The 16,836-nt window shown below is 37.8% G+C and overlaps 1 protein-coding gene across 2 annotated transcripts in view; it reads left to right on the plus strand.

Moving 5' to 3' along the window:
* LOC135705195 (organic cation transporter protein) overlaps positions 1 to 16,836 on the plus strand; it is a 54,733-nt gene that overhangs the window by 19,112 nt on the left and 18,785 nt on the right. The window contains exon 1 of one of the 2 annotated variants that reach the window (XM_065226801.1): positions 6,172 to 6,496. The exons of the other annotated variant lie outside the window; for it this stretch is intronic. Coding sequence (XP_065082873.1) covers position 6,496 — 1 coding nt within the window. The 5' untranslated portion in view covers positions 6,172 to 6,495. Of the gene's footprint in view, positions 1 to 6,171; positions 6,497 to 16,836 lie in introns of those variants that run through there. 2 annotated transcript variants of the gene reach the window in all.

The raw sequence follows: 16,836 nt of genomic DNA on the forward strand, positions 1-16,836 counted from the left end.
TGCCTCCGTCGAGATCAACCAATTCGAGTTGTACGATTCCGATCGTGCAGTCATCACCAATGCACAGTGGGTCAGGAATTAAATTTAGCAAAAAAAAAAACTACAAAGGACAGCCCTATGGGGATGTACGCAATGGTGACGTAGGACTACGTGGTCTTATATATAATAAATCTTTATGTTAACTGCAGCAGGAGCTTGTGTTTTGTGTAGGAATAGAAATTTGAGCGGGGTTATCTTATGACACGCTTGATATAGATGGCCCACAGTGAATCACGAAGAGCTACTAATTCCTCCTTCTATGGATGCTCATGTGGGCTGCAGCTCGCTGCTTGCGGCAGCCTTTCATTGTGTACTGGAGAACACCACCACTCACCACACGGTGATTGAATAAACACCGTTTGGTGAGACCGTATGACATCAAACTTTGAAATCTGTGTTAGGGAAATTGCTTTTCGCAGGCAATCGGTGATAATTTTAATAATCATAGCAACAGTTGCACATTCGTGATTTTGAAAAATGATAGTTTTAATTTTGACAGATTTGTAGAAAAAATTTCTATCGATTGGCGAATTAAGAATTAAAATCCATCATCTCTGGATCAAAATCAGACCACTTTTATGCCGCGACCGACTTTGGTTTTTGAAATCACACCCCCAATGTTGCCTTAATGTATAGTATTTTGCAGACCTTCCGGAAAATTACTTTTCGGACGGAATCATGAAGTTAAAAAATCGCTGGAATAAGTGTATCGAGCTAAAAGGGGACTATATTGATTAAAATTTAAAAAAAAATCATTCACAAAGAGGTTACTTTAACCCCACTTAGTATGTTGTTTGGAATGAGGGTGACGCGCTTGGCATAGATGGCCCACAGCGACTCACAAAGAGTTACTGATTCCGATCAATAGCGGTGTGGCTTCTTCCTCCTTCTATGGATGCTCATGTGGGCTGCAGCTCGTTGTGTACTGGAGAACAATGTTGAACGCCACGCGCCGAAAGCACTGCTGCGGCTGCAGCTAATGCCGACGTCCGGACACCACCACACACGGTGATTGGAACTGAATCCAAATCCGCGGTTAAGGCCAGCCTTGTTAGCTAGCTGCTTGCGGGGAGCCTTTCGTTGTTTACTGGAGAACAACACCACCAGATGTAATTCAACTTTGGGGAAATCACTTTTAGCACGCAATCAGTGATAATTTTAACGCAACAGTTGCACATTCACGCAATTTTCAATAGTGACATTTTGAAAAATTGTAAAGTCTGAAATTTACAGGTGCGTAGAAATATATCTGACTGATTGGTGATAAAATTAATGAAATTAATCCAGGGGCAGCTGAGTTATTAACGTTCAAAATCTTTCATAATTTTGTTACATGTTCCATTTTCGGTTTTCACAAAGTGTACCTCCATATAGAAATGACAGACGTAGTCCTACGTCAAAAAATAATAATAACGCTCTGAGATTGCATCCAATTAAGTTGACGTGTTCGGTGAAGTTTCTTGTATTCATTAGGACTACAATTTGATGGATAAAAGTAGTTCAAGTTTTGGTCGCAAATATGGCACAGCAATACAAACAGAAATACAGACATACTTCAAGTCTCCGCGTACATCGTACGGGTTAGGCAAAAGATGTGCGTTTGACTTTAAAAACTGTCGCATTAATGGCCCTTCGCTCATTTTCAACTTCTATTCAATTTTCATACTGCCGTACTCTAACGGAACTGTCCACCTACCCTCTTCTAAAGATCATTCTCTAGCTAATAAATTATCACACTAAAGCTTCATGTTAGCATTTCCAACCAACTCTGAATACAAACTTTTTTATTTCGCATGCTAGAGATGTTCTGTCTGGGGCAAAGTTGATGAATGTAGAGTTTTACGAAAAGATGATTTGCACATAAAATCTGTACATCTGAAGACAACTGAGATATTCGAAGCTTTATAAAATTTGCTTGCGAATATCTAAAATAACCTCTGATATAATTTGAGGAATTAAAGTCGGTTTGATGTACATTTTGAATAATTGATGACATTTTATGTTCACTTGTGCATTGATCAGATAATTTATTCAGAAAATCATGTATTCTTTTCAAATTTAATGTGATATATATTTATCAGAACCCTAAAAATATATCATTGATTTGGAAAAGATTGAATTGATCAGTGCCGATCGAGGAAAAATTATAAAAGTATTCTTTGGAATGAAAAACTTGAATTTCAGGAAAATTTAATCAAACTTTGTATATCTCAGTTGTTGAAGATGTACAGCCTTTAAGTTTTGGTCAACTTTTCATAAAATTCTATATTCTACAAATTTGCCAAAGACAAACCTCTAGCATGCGAAATAAAAAAAATGTATCGTTGTGCCATCTTTGCGGCCAAAACTTGAACTATTTTTATCCACCAAATTGTAATCCTAAATTAATCCAAGAAACTTCACTGAAGACGTAAACTCAATTGAATGCAATATCAGAGCGCCTTTCAACATTACCTTTCGTAGGAACAATCTCCATACGAGGATAATAATGATTTTAAGACCCTGAAGTCTTTTAAAGTTCTCCAAAATAGACTGGATGAGGTTTGTTATGTACATTGTAGCTAGCTCGGATGATCCAGTTTAAATGCGCGTGGCTTAAGCGCCACTCCACAAGGGATAATTCATAGAAAGGATTTACGGATCGTTCCAGACAGCTTCCAACTAAACGACCAAACGGGAATTTCCTATTATCCCCATGAATTCACACTCAAGATAGTCACTCAGAGAAACGGTAGAGCTCACGCATACCCTAAAACTCTACGAGAGAGAACTTCTCATCATCGGCCAGTCCCGTCACCTGCCGCTAGACGTCTCCCTTATCTGGTAGTGGAATGTACTTCCCACCATTCAAACTCAACAAGAGGACGGGCAACGAAAACTAACACGAACGCGGAGTGATGTCAAACACATTCAATTAATTAAAGCTAGAGAGATTTGGAACGGGAAAACAACATTATTTATAACATGAACGATGATACTGTTTATTTACATTTCAAGCTGAATATTGCACTAGGTCCTAAGTAACATTGATCGATTCTCTTCATCGACTTTCTCTTTCATTAATAACTTGAGCACATAACCGTTTCTTGTTGTATTTGTCGTATTAGATGCTAGATGAAAGCTTCTATTATCGATATGTGTGCTGAAAATACCTGGGAATGTCTTAAGATGGCCGTATGGATACAAAGAGAAAGTCGACGAAGAGAATCTGTCAATGTTACTTAGGACCTAATGCAATGTTCAGCTTGATTTGTAGAAAATTCGTTTTATTTCTGTTTCTGTGTGTTTGTTCCTATTCGCTAGCCTACTGTGTGCGGTTTTTCTCTCTCCCTACACACCAAATTTAAGTTTTCATTATCTGTAAAACGAATTACTGGATCATGATCAGCAAACCAATGCTTTACTGAAAAACAGCAAACGATATTTTTACCGAAAAAATCAGCTAACATAAACTAACACCCAGTCAAAGAGCTGTCAAACTGTTAGCATCACAGTCGCAAGTATTTTTGCATTCATACACCACCGGTCAAACCGCAGGAGGAGGAAGAGGTAAAAAAAACTACAAATAAATAAAATTATGTAGGTAAGGACACTGGCTCGGACACTGGTTATATTTAATAAATGATACTTGGAAAAGAGTCTGGCGATTTTATCTTTATTATTCGTAAATTTGTATCAACGATCTTTTACAGAAGCTGGAAGCTCATATAGTGAGAACAAATTCAATTTACTGAATTTAATAGTTTATTCAGCAAAATGCTGCCAAATGTCAGAATTTTGAATTGCTGAAAGAAGTTACATTGGTTCAATATTGTTTTGATCAATGTCCTGAAAATCTTTATGAGTCCATGAAGCTTAAGAGAGACTTCTGACAATATCATAAAGATATTTACTGTGCTTCAAATTATTATGGAACTAAGATCTTGAAGTTCTACAGGCTCAATGAAAGCCTTGAGAAAAAGTACTGAACATCGGTATCTGAGAGCCTCTTGACCACATGCACATTATGGAATGGTATCTATAAGATATTGAATGCTTTCCAAGTGTTTCTCAGTGTATCTTCAACGCACTTCTCAGCTCACGCTCTGTCTCTCGTCCTGATCCCTGCACTCGACCACTGTCTCGTGGGATAGACCTCTTACGCTCGCCCCTCCGCCAAGAGACTTTTCGACGAGTTCCTTGAAGGCTGTCCTCTTCACCGTAGAATCTTTCTTCAACTCGAAAAGCATCTCGCCTTTCTGGGTGCACCTGGTTTTCACCACGTTCTCCTCTAATTCCATCAATTCCGGATCAGCTCTCACTTTCCGGAGGAGTATTGCGTAGACTGCTCTGCCAGTTGGCAATTTGCGTAGTAACCTAATACCTGCCTACGTTAACCTCGTTAACCCAATGCACCAATGGATACTTACCTTACAAGTCCGGCTAAGGCCTCCGTGACCTTTGCTGTCGTCCGTAATTTTTTCAGTATTGTTTGCAACGATGGCTGCCAACAAGTCTTGCCAGAGGCCAATCGTGCACAGTTCTATTTAGAGTCCCACGCTGGCACGAGGACGATGATCAGCCGTTCCTAACAGGTGGAATAGTCGCTGTTTCGAGCCGCCCCTAACATGTAGTACAGATGCTCGGATAAGCTGCGCTTTCCGGAGAGAGGAGCCCCCTTCCCTGACAGCATACGACCAAGGTCTCACCGGGGTTAGTTTTCATACCCAGCCTGCTTTTTTTTTTTTTTTTTTTTTATTATAGTCACTTTAACACTCTTGGGTCATTCGTGACTTGTACGGGGGTGAGATTTGAACTCGTGACTTTGGCGTGAGAGGTATGGATGTTAACCACTACGCCGGGGTCGCCCCACCACCCAGCCTGTCACATTAGGGTCTATTTTAAAACTACAGGTACGCATTGACCACCTGTTTACCAGCCATGCACCAAGTGGTTCCAACCAGTAAAACCTTTGAGATCCGGTGACTTGGTGGTCGTGGTCGACTAAGGGAAGCGCAGCTATCGCTCAGATCAAAACTCTAGCTTTGAAGCTGTGATTAATTTGCTATCTGAGAGGTGTTCGTTGCCATTCGAAATTGAAATTTGATCCGTTTTGTTTGTAGAAAAGATGATTTTTAATTAACTCTGTGCCAGATAACACTGCTTGACATTATCCAGTTTCGTCGCGTTACCTCACTTTTTACCTGTGCTTCGTCTTTAAAAACGTAAAATAATGAAAAAAATGTTTTATTTAAATATCTACAAATCATTTAAACTAGAAAACTCCAGGCAAATTGGATTCGATTTGGATACAAATGTGAATATAAATTACGTATTTAAAGCCGAAGAACAGGTAAAATGTAAGATTACGCGACGTCACTGACATAATCTTTAATTTATACACTACACATTATAAATTTAAATTCTTTCCACATTGAAGTCGTGAAAACATTACCAACATGAAAAAAACTTGCGTAGCCAAAGCAGGTTATTCGTGAATCGGCGGGATTTTCCAAATTTCCCAACCCTATCGTAGCGCAACTCGATCGTAAATACTGGTTCCAACCAGTTAAATAACGAAGATAAAACACATGCATGACTTATTGGCAAGGTACTCAACTACTCAACTAACCCAATTGACGTGACTACCTACTACAGTGTATACGCTGATGTTTACATGCATACGATCATTAACTGGTTTTTTGCTTCGTTCTCACCTAGTCGTAGATTGGAATAAAATACAATCTTTCCAAAAATTCCACCTATAGCAGTGGATTTCCCCGATCGAGTGGATTCTTCCTTCCTCTTCAGTCGATCGCTGCTCTCTCATGGTTTTCTCTGTTTTTATAAGCGCACGTGAGAGAACAAAAACATGTGATCTCTCGTCGCGCGCGCACCTGGAATGGGCAGCATGGGTGGGTGAGAGCATTGCAAGGATTATACATTGAAAAAGCTACGTTGCCTCGCTCGATGGACAGGTAAAACTAACAAACCGCTCCGGCAGACGTACGGTCGACTTGAGAGCTTTGCGAGAGAAGGTATGATCGTTATAAAAGCAAAGGTAAACAAACTTTTCGGGTTTAGTGCGGTGGTGGAGTTGGATACGATCGGATCGCGTGGTGGATTATTTCAAAAGTTTAAGTTAATTGTGACAAAGTTTTACATCTAGCGTGAACGGGTCCTAGAGAGATCGCGAAAGCCAACATACAATTTGTGCTCTTTGTCGACGAAAAAAAAGATTGCACTGCACTCCGAAGGCCACCAGCCACCACCGGTCCACGCCAGAGCGCAGCAGCGAACGTTGATTGATGATTTCTGGATGGGATTGTTGCGCGAAAAGTGAGAGGAAGTGTATGAGTTTACTGCGCTAGTAATCTGTGATCATTTGTCTGCGAACGGAAGGCGCAGATTGGAAGCAGATTTGAAAAATCGATTAGCTGTGATTAGCAGAAATTGTGATAAATATTTAATAGGAAAAGTGAGTAACAGTTATGACAATTAAGTGTGTGTGTGTGTCTGCGCTTTTAATTTTGGGAGATCAATTTCAAATACAATGGTTCTAATGGCAGATTAAGTTGAAAAGTCTATTTAATCACTTATGAAGAATAATTTAGCTGGGTAACTGTGTATGGGATTTATGACTAAATGCAAACACGAACCTGAGTTTTTTTTTTACTCTGTTCGGAACATAACACCACTGCGACCAGTAATTTGATCTATTGTAGTATATCCCGTGTCCTTAGTTTAGTCCATGTCGTATTACTCCATCACTATTGAGAAATGATGAAGTATTCGGTTTTGATACAGTTGTCATTCTTGCCTTCATCGCAAGGAATCGATTCTAACTGAAAGGTTCCGCTATTTATACCCTTCGGAGTTGGAACACCCTCCAAAGGCGCGCCCCTTTGTCAGTCAAAATTGGATTCCTTAACAACAAAAACAAGCTATGACACCGATAATGACCATGCATCAGAACCCTAGTCTTAACCACTTCAAACTAGGGAACAACGATTAGAAGATTAGGAATCACATAGATGAAGACTAACTAACTCATTTTTCCCTTGTTTCAAGATCATCCTCGGTCCAGGCAACCCGAGGACTTATCACTATCAACAAGGCATAAAAAGTAACAAGGACTAAGATGTGTTCCTTTGATTACTGAAAAATCCTGTTCCCCTAGTTTGAAGAAGTTAGGACTAGGAATCGGTGGTAGATCTTACATCCCGTAACGTACCACGAAAAGGTGATCTACCCACGTTACGGGGCAACAACCTGAGTTTAGTCGATGATCCGAACGGATAGCGAATGGTCATCGGATGTACATTGTCTCGTGATGTATTGTGATTTTTTGATCTGCGTTGTTTACGTTGAATATCTGACTACACGTGTACGTACGGGTCAGTTTACTATGAGATCAGAGTAGATATTTTTGGGGGAAATATATTTGTTATTGATGTTGTGCGGTTTGTTTATTAAATACACAAATCACATTTTCAACTGATGTCATTGAATATCTCAGAATTGAATAAGCGAATTTAAAATTCCTTTTGAATCTATAACCAAGCATCCATTTTTTAGACAATAATCTATTCTTAAGTCAACCTAATGTAATACTTTAAGAAAGCATGATTTTCAGATTTCAGACTTATAAAATAAGCGATGGTGTTTTTATTTTATGAACGTTGCATTAAGAAAAGTAGAAATTTTACGCGGATTTTTTTATGCGATGAAAAAAAAATCCAATGCAAATACAAATATTGTCATTGTCATTGTAACCATGACATTTACTGTAAAAACATTGGAAATTTTTGTCGATTACCATGACCTTCCTTTTTTTAACGTCGGTCTCTGTTCCGCAATCTAGTGCCAATCACCGACGGACATCGATTGCCATCCATTGACGGCAATCGAATGTGCAGGAAGGCCACACCTGCGTAGGATATCGCACCCATTCAACACACATGGGCCGGGACCAACGGCTTTACTTCCCTTCCGTAGGAAGACGTGATCAGAGATTTTTATGCCTCAGAAAAATCCCACCGACCTCGGTTGGGATTGAACCCAGACCCATTGGGGTGAGAAAGCAGTCACGCTTACCACTACACCACCGGCGCCGGCTGATTACCATGACATCACAACGAAATGCATGTTAAATAATGAAAATCATGATATTTAGGAAATTTACAGTAGAAAAGTGGGGTTGATAAGCATACAAAAACTGGTTTTCTCAAACCAATTTAGTCCTATAACATACATTGTCATTGTTATAATGTTCGTTAAAAATCTAAATTTATATTTTTTAGGTACAAAAATTTAACAATCATTTTTAATGTACTCGAATTTCAATAGTAAAAATAATTGAAATTTGATTGTTTGATTATGGTTATCTTTTTCGTAAAGTGATGAATCTTGAAATGCCCTGCCATATTTACTGTTCACATACCCTTTCTAATCTTGGATTAGTACATAGATTTTCTGTAGTTCAGGCTGAAAAAGTGGGAATACTCCATGCGAATATTTGTTAATTTCTTCCGACTTTAAATTTGCGTGAGTATATTTTTTTTCGATATTCTTTCGCTGTGGTGAACTTAGAAGACAAATTTAGGCACAATGGCATCTGAGCAGTCTTTCGGAAAAACGCGACCGTCTCTGATTTACATGATGTTAAGAACTTCTAAAGTTTGCATGATTCACGAACTTTATTTAAAAAATAAATTTTAAAGATTGAAGATTTGTTTTTCGAGAAATTTTAATTTTTAACACTTGTTTGGATTTTTACTCAAAATTATAAAAAAAAATACCGTGTTTATTATCCCCAGAAAGACTTTACTTTTCTAAACAACTTTGTCTCAAGCGTCATTTCGATCAGAAGTGACGTTTTTCGTGCTACAATTTTTTGAAAAATGTCAAATATGCCATTAAAAAAAATACAAGATCCAAAATGGCCGAATTTTTGCAAAAAATGTGAATGATTGCCCATAACACATAATTATGCAAAACTTCATGCAAATCGGAAAAGGTCCAGTCATACATTTTTACTTTTTTATCCTATTTGGCCTAGAAGTGGTCATCTTTGATTTCATTTGGTTTCGTAGGAGGAAAAATACAACCACGTAAATTTGGAGTTGGATGCAAATATTTTGAAGTCCAGAGAGAAGCAGCAAAAATTTGCAACAAGTGTCTCGGTTTATAAAGAAATACCATGAGGAAAATATGCATTGTTTTGAGCTGACCTTGCATCGTTCCATTCGCAAGAATTTCGAAAGGAGGACGATGAATGAAATCAAACTCTTATCGATACCTGTAATCTGTAATAACCAAGGTTTCAATCCTATATATGTATCTAAATTGCGTCCAATTGAAAATTTCTACTCAAATCTTAACACAAAGATCTATTTCAATTACTTTGTGACAGAAAACGTGAAAAGATTGATTGAAAAGGAAAGGAGGTGGTAAACACGAACCTAAAAACCGACCACCATGGCTACGGATTGAAGTATTTTTTTTACTAGCATAATAATAACCACTATTTACAAGCAAAAGTAATCGTTTGATTATATCCTAGCTAATGTTTTTTTTCTAGCTTCATCATTTTAAAGCAGACATAAATTCGAATTAAACATTTTTTTGGGATATTGGATACCGAAAATTAAAGAAGCTCCTAGTCTTTGGCAATTTTGAAGAACTTGAACTTTGCAAAAGATGTAAAATCTCAAACGTGGAATATTTTTTAGAATTTCAAACTTACAAAATTAGTAGAAAAATAGTACACTTATACTCTACGAGATGAACTAGCCTACGGCTAAAAATCTAAAAAATAAAGTTAAAAAAAGCACACGTATTCACTTAGAAATATCTATTTTACTCGTGAAGTAATTCAAATTCGACATAAATCATGGAAAGTAAACAAATATGTAACGTAAAATTAATTGTACAATCGGAGTCGGAGTTGGATGATTTTTTTTAAGCAAAATAATTCGGAGTTGGAGTCGGAAATAAAAAAGTCCCGACTCTGACTCCAATTCTGACTGTTATGAAAATTAATTTAAAATTTGAACGTCCCAAAAATTGGAACCCGTGCAATTTTTTGGATAGTAATCAATTTGTTTGAATTTGAATGGTCTAAACCCAACCTTCAATCTAAGCAACTTCCTCATATTACTAAACTTTATGCTTTTAACGTTTTTAGTCTTTATTTCGCATCGGTATGATGAAGGATCGTAACTATTGGCAATTAATGTGATCATGGTACACCTTATTTTTGCGCAACAAGGAAGGGAGACAAGAGTATAGACTCTCTATGAAATCAAAGGAGAATATTCGGATTTGTAAAATAAGGTCGCCAAATGCCTAACATTATGGCAGAAACACGTTTCCTTCCAAGATTTGAAAAATAGCCATTTTTTCAAAAGTTCTTTGAATAATTAACACATGGGTCATTCCAGCTCAAGTGTACACAGAGTTATGGTTAATTAACTCCTTTTTGGATTTTGCTCAAAAGTGCTGGGAACCTTCTGGGTTACAACTCTGTTTTTTTTTTAATTTTGAATGTTATATCTTTGAATAAGGATTATTCCACAACCAAACAAGTTATTTGTGTCCTGGTCCTATCAATTTGAATGTTTTTTAATGTTAAATTCAATAAATGTACACACATTTGATTCGCAGTATTGAAACTACAGTGTAGAAGCAGATTATCGGTAGGTACCCAAATTAACCAAAAATGGCTATTTTTCATACCGCTCGGCTTTTATTATTTTTCAAGATATTTACCTGAATTTTTTTCCAGTTATTATAATAACCATCTAAAATATTCGTTAAGAAAATGAAAGGATTTTGATGTATGGTTTATAAGATATAATCAAATGAGTGAGTCCAGGTTCTTTCAGGTTGAAAAATCATTTCAACATACTTTGAATTGAGATTACTCCGCAGCCAAACAAGTTATGTTTGTTCTTGACCTACCAATTTGAAGGGTTGTTTGATTTAAAATTTAATAGATGTTCACATATTGGATTTGTGTTATTGAAACTACATTATAGAAGCAGATTATCGGAAGGTATTCAAATTATCAAAACATGGCTATTTTTTATTCTGCTCGGGGTTTGTTGTTTTTCAAGATATTGACCTGACATTTTCTACAACTTCTTTTAAGATGCCATTGTGATCAGATAAACCATTTTCAAGTTATATTTTTTTGAAAAATAAAATCCATTTTTAGGCTTGCCATTTAAAAAAGTTACTCTTGTGAAAAATAATCATATTGAAATGAAAAATCTGATTATGCCAAATGCCTGTCTCGTATAAGTTTGAATAGCTTAATTTCATATTCTGATCACTATCACAGAGAAACCCGGAACATTCCTGAATTGTATACACTAAATTCTGTTTTCCAAAGGGTATCAAACGCTTATTTGGGTGTATGACTTAGGCTGTGTCCCTTTTGGTGAATTTGCACTTAAATTTGACAGTTGGAAAATTTTCAAATAAACCTGCTATTGTACGAGACTTATTTCTGACAGACCAGGAATCAATTTTGACAAACACGTTCCCCAAAATCGGACGATCAACAACAGAGGGATTTTCGAACGTTATAATTTATTTTCGAAGTGTCAAATTGAAGTGAAAATTCACCAAACGGAACAAAGTCTTAGAGCCTATTTCTCCCGGAACATATCCAAGTTAGCTCATTTGCGTTCTGAGTTCTTCTTCGCATTCATCCTAATGACCATTCGGCGTAATGACGCAGAACCACCGGTAGATGGATTAATGAGGATTTTAAACATATAAAGGGACCTATCAAATCTGAGTGAGAGCATAGGAAAATTTGAGGATTGACCCAGGAAGTTTTTGGGATTAAGGTTGAACACGAACAAATTCGGGCAAGAAAATCTTGCGCTTTATTTTTCATAGTTCAATGTAACAGCTATACATTAGTAAGTATTATCAACCGGTGGAAGCTAACGATTTAAAATTGGCTCATTACTTGACTAGCCTATTGGTTCCAAGCAAATCTATAAGCGTACCCAATTGTAGTCGAATTTATAGTACTACACTATGTTTGTTTTGATTCGCTATGAAAGTTTGACAGATAAAATAAGGGGTTCGTGGATTTTCCTATGTTTTGAGGGGCGCATCGATAAGCTTGGGACCGAAGAGAGTACCAGAGCTGGGCCAAAAAGTCGAGCACGTTTAGTCTTAGAGTAGCCTCTATGGTATTATGTTTATTGTAAGACCATTGTTTCAGTCTTCCTTCTTACCATAGTGGCCTATGCTCGAACTTTTCTTCATACACGCCCCATCATCTTTTGCACGAGCCCTGTTCCCACTTGTTTGGCTGCCAAATTCCATTTCCGCTTGAAATCGTTCAGGTCAATTGCAGTTCCACCCTTTTTCTACAGTATGTGCTTCACAATTGACCAGTATTCCTTAATTGGCCTTAGTTCCAGAATATTGGCCGGATGTATCTCCTTGGGAACACCACTGTGACGCCGTTTTCGCTGTACCACTGTTTGGTGGAATTTGAGTACACCGTTTGAAAAATTCATGTAAATTTCTGCGAGATATAGCGCACATAAAATTAACGCTAGATTTGACATAAATTTACGCGATATTTCGTGTAAATTAAAGCGCAATATCGCATAAATTAGCAATATTGTATGCAAGCTTGTAAACGATTTCGCTGTTTATGCCAAGTATAGGTCAAAATGGAATGAAGGGAGATTCTACGCGATAGTTAAAATTCAGATTTTTTATCTGTGTAGTGGCAGCTTGCCAAGTTCGGCCAGAATAGGCAATCCACCTCATGATGCTCCAGAAAAGGCAGTAGTCTAGTCCGAAGGAACTCCTCCTGGAAAATTTGCTGGTTCATGCTCCCAGAAGTAACGAAAGTTTCGCTTTTCAGCTCACAACTGCAGATTGTTTGCCAGATAAGGAACTTTTTGGGGAATTTCGACTTCTTTTTGATTTAACACTCTTCCGGTCAACCGAGGTATAAAATGTATGCCCAGGAATTTGATCGAAAACTGCCAGGAGCGGATAGACCGTGATTTTCGTTTCGAGCGTGCAGGATCGAGTCGCGACGTGCTTACTCCAGTGAGGCCATGATGTAAACAAATGAATTTATCCTGACAACCAATGCCTACCGTGATCCTAAACACTCTTATGTCGTTTTCGTTTTTGCGGTGTAGCACTGGTGTAGTGTAAAGCCTGGTACGCAGCTGAAAAGTAATGACGTTTTTATGTGCTACCGGATAGGACACGGAATGCAAAAGAAATTACTTTTCCTCAGCATTTCTTGACCGAGTACGCAGTTCAAAAGAAATCGGTAAAGGAAAGATCGATTACATTGGTATCGTGATCGACATGAAGGTTCCGCATTCTGAATGCAATTTCACTTTCCTTGCGGAATAATGGTCTGATCAATTATTCCGTTAGGTAATGTTGGCGTTTATTGCAAAACTGATGTTTTGGATGCATTTAAACAACATAAACACTAATAAGTGTTGATTTTACAATTTGACGACATCTCGCTATAATCTCAAAATTTAGCAGACTATAGCTGTCAAATTTTCTTTTGGGAAAAATCCTCAAAAATTACTTTTCCGTTTTCTTTTCAGCTGCGTACTAGGCTTAAGCAGGAAAAAGCGCGAGTCTTTGACAGCTCAACATCATTTGTTTGTAAACAAAGGTGCATTCTATATCTACACCCTAAAATATTTCGGTGTACGGCAGTGTAGCACCGGTGTAGCTACACCGCAAAAACGAAAACGACATTAGCTTGATTCAGTGAAATCTTGAAAAACAAAAATTACTCAAAAAATGTCTTAATGGCAGCGTTTTTAATGTGTCCGGATTTTTTCCTGTTCAATCCCCATATATATCCTATGATTTTAAAGGACTTTTTAGTAGATCTTAGCTAACTACTATTTTTCGTTGAATAATTTAGATGACTTCGAAGTTGGGCCCAATGGATGTAAAAACGCCGATTACTTTGATATCATAGGATTCATTCAAAGGAATTGCGACACCTAGTTTTTAGATCCACAATAACAAAAATGATGATGTACAAAAAAAAAACTTCATGCAGTTTGACAGATATCAAAACGTCATTACCATTTTCACCCACTCACCATCTGTGAGTCAATCGTCACTTTGATTAATCAATTGGAAGAGAATAAACTTTCACTCCCAGTCAGTCAAAAGCGGTGAATGATTAGAAGAAATACATTAATTTATAAAATAAATCTACATCTTTCAGAGCTGAGCAGGATCACGAAAACTGACGCTATCGGCTCCAACTGAAATCGAAGTCACGTGTTACAAGTTGTTGGTGTAGATGTCACAAAAAAAAGTCTTATTTTTCACGTTTCTGCAAGCTGATTCCATCCACACACGCACTTTCAGTTGTCCGGTCCTTACCTTGACCTACGCAAACCAAGATTTTACTGCCGCTAGTCAGTCTACACAGTTATAAACAACCATGTATCGTGCTTTTTCTAAAACCGGCTAGCAATCGAATCTGAAATTATGGCAATGACATTGATTCGTGTTTTGCTAGCATACGTCACGAAAGTTTAACTATGAAATTTTTGACCCGTCTTTTGTCGTTTTCGTTTTTGCGGTGTAGCTACCCGCAAATTGTACATCAAAATAATGCAGGTTGTAAATATCAGTTGCACCTTTGTTTACAATCAAATGGTGCTGAGTGCTTAAATTTTTGTTGTATTAGAATTTCGCTTGGCTAACAAACTGTCAGTCAAACGCGGTTGACGAACATGTATATTTTATGAAGCAGTTTACTTCACATTGACCGTGACGTTCGAGACAAATGGCAAATTGTCCTTTCAAGTGTAGGTACGTCGTGGTAGCAAACCGCACTTTGCTTGGCATTCCATGATGGGACATGGTCTTTCTCCAGGATGACATATAAATAAATTAAGAGTATATCACGTTTTGAAATTCAATTCACCATTTCTTCATAGCCATTTCTTGTAAACTTATGGTTTTTCCATTGGTAAACTCGAGTCAACTCGGATGTTTCTTGATCTAAATTTGACTTTGTGAAATGTCGCGGATATCAAGCATGAAATTGGTAATTCGCACTTTTAGTTTTCATATTGGCGCCACAAATCAAATTGATCCGAAAATCACCCACAAAGTCTCAGTGGCTCAGATGGCTTTATCAACATCAATTAACACTATATGATTACCAAGAGTAGGTACCCAAGAACAGAATCAAACATGTATAACTGGAATATGTATTACCGCATTGGTCCGGTTCCTCTTGGCGGCACGTGTATTTCTCACCTTTATCACTGCCCATGCATGGGCAGTCGTCGCTGTTTGAAGCGGAACACCACTTTCACCTCATTCGCAAGCGCAGATTTACACTACGTCTTGAGTCGCTCGCAGTTTGTGAAAAAGTGCCGAGTAGGTAGCAATTATTATCTCATTTCTCATCGGAAAGTGCCTCAATAGCACCTCTACTTAGTCGGAAGCTAGTGCTTTCCGTGATGCTGCGTAATCCGCAATGTTATCAGCACTCTCATGGGCTGTCTGTCAATCAGTTGTACCTACACAGTACGCCGTACACATCGAGTGGCAAAAAGCAAATATTTGAAGATAATTTAGATTTCGATAAAGCGGAGCACCAGTTATGATGGAGGTGCTATTTCGTTTCATGTGTTCATGTGTAAATTTATAAACAAGCGCAAGATTACTTCTTTCGATTGAACCATAACACGAAATAAGATACAGATTAGAAATAAAAAACTTCCTCTATTTTAACGCTTAGAAAAAATATCTAATTTTTCTTGTTGCCTCAAATTATGAGTCGAAATATAAAATGTCATGTTCATGTGCAATGCTCGCATGTGTTAGTTTCAGAACACTGAGATTCACATGAGTTCTTTGTAGCGTCTTCGAATTGGGAAATATGTGTAGGCTTAAAAGAGGCGCCGTATTGCAAACATACATTGCATGGCAAAGTGAGAATACGTTTTTAAAAGTAATGTTTTTTAATTAAGTACTTTAACTTATTTTGAGTGCTATTTGGTGAATAAATAGTCGAAATCTACCCATTTGAATCACATAATATATAATATATCAAGTTCTTGACCAGATAGAAACTTACTGTCGTCGGCGAAGTTGTTCAGGATATCACAAATTTTTCAATCGTAGACAGTTGTTCAAAATTTTCTTACTACGAAGCGCTAGTGAAATGTGAAATTCTCGTCTGTGATATATCTCGAGATCCTGACCAGATAGAAAGTTACTGTCTTGAACAAAGTTGCGTGGGCGAGCCTTGACTTTCAAGACATCATCGAAAGAAGCCATTGTTTACAAAAGATGTTACGCCTGAGATGGTGGTCCTGAAAAGGACCGTTTTGTCGTGATGGTTGAGTAATGCTGTGCGTACCAACCTCCCAACGATAAGATCAAAAATCGAGTCCGTGGTGTAAAATTAAACTGTCGCGTGGAGGTCACTGGCGTCGCATCTAGTAAACAGCCCGCAACCGCGCGAAGATAGTGTAGTGAAATTTGAGGACCGGCTCCCGATCTCGTTCCGTGAGTGGATCCGATTTGTCCCGTGGTCTAAAGGTGTACCCAGTGTACAACGAGAGTGCGATCGCCTCTATTCGTTCCCGGATGTGAACGATAGTATCTGCTCGACGTGAGGGAAGCAAATCGGCCTCTATGAGGATAACGCCCGTAGTTGACGCTAGTGCGTGAAGAATCACAATCCCCGTTTTCTAGCCCGTTGTGAAAACCTAAAAAAAAAGTAAGGTTCGAGTGGACGCTTCGTACTGATTAGCG

Source organism: Ochlerotatus camptorhynchus, unplaced genomic scaffold (assembly GCF_037179485.1).
Source record: "Ochlerotatus camptorhynchus isolate MF236.1 unplaced genomic scaffold, CSIRO-AGI_Acam_v1.1 ptg000261l, whole genome shotgun sequence".
Classification (NCBI taxonomy): Eukaryota; Metazoa; Arthropoda; class Insecta; order Diptera; family Culicidae; genus Ochlerotatus; species Ochlerotatus camptorhynchus.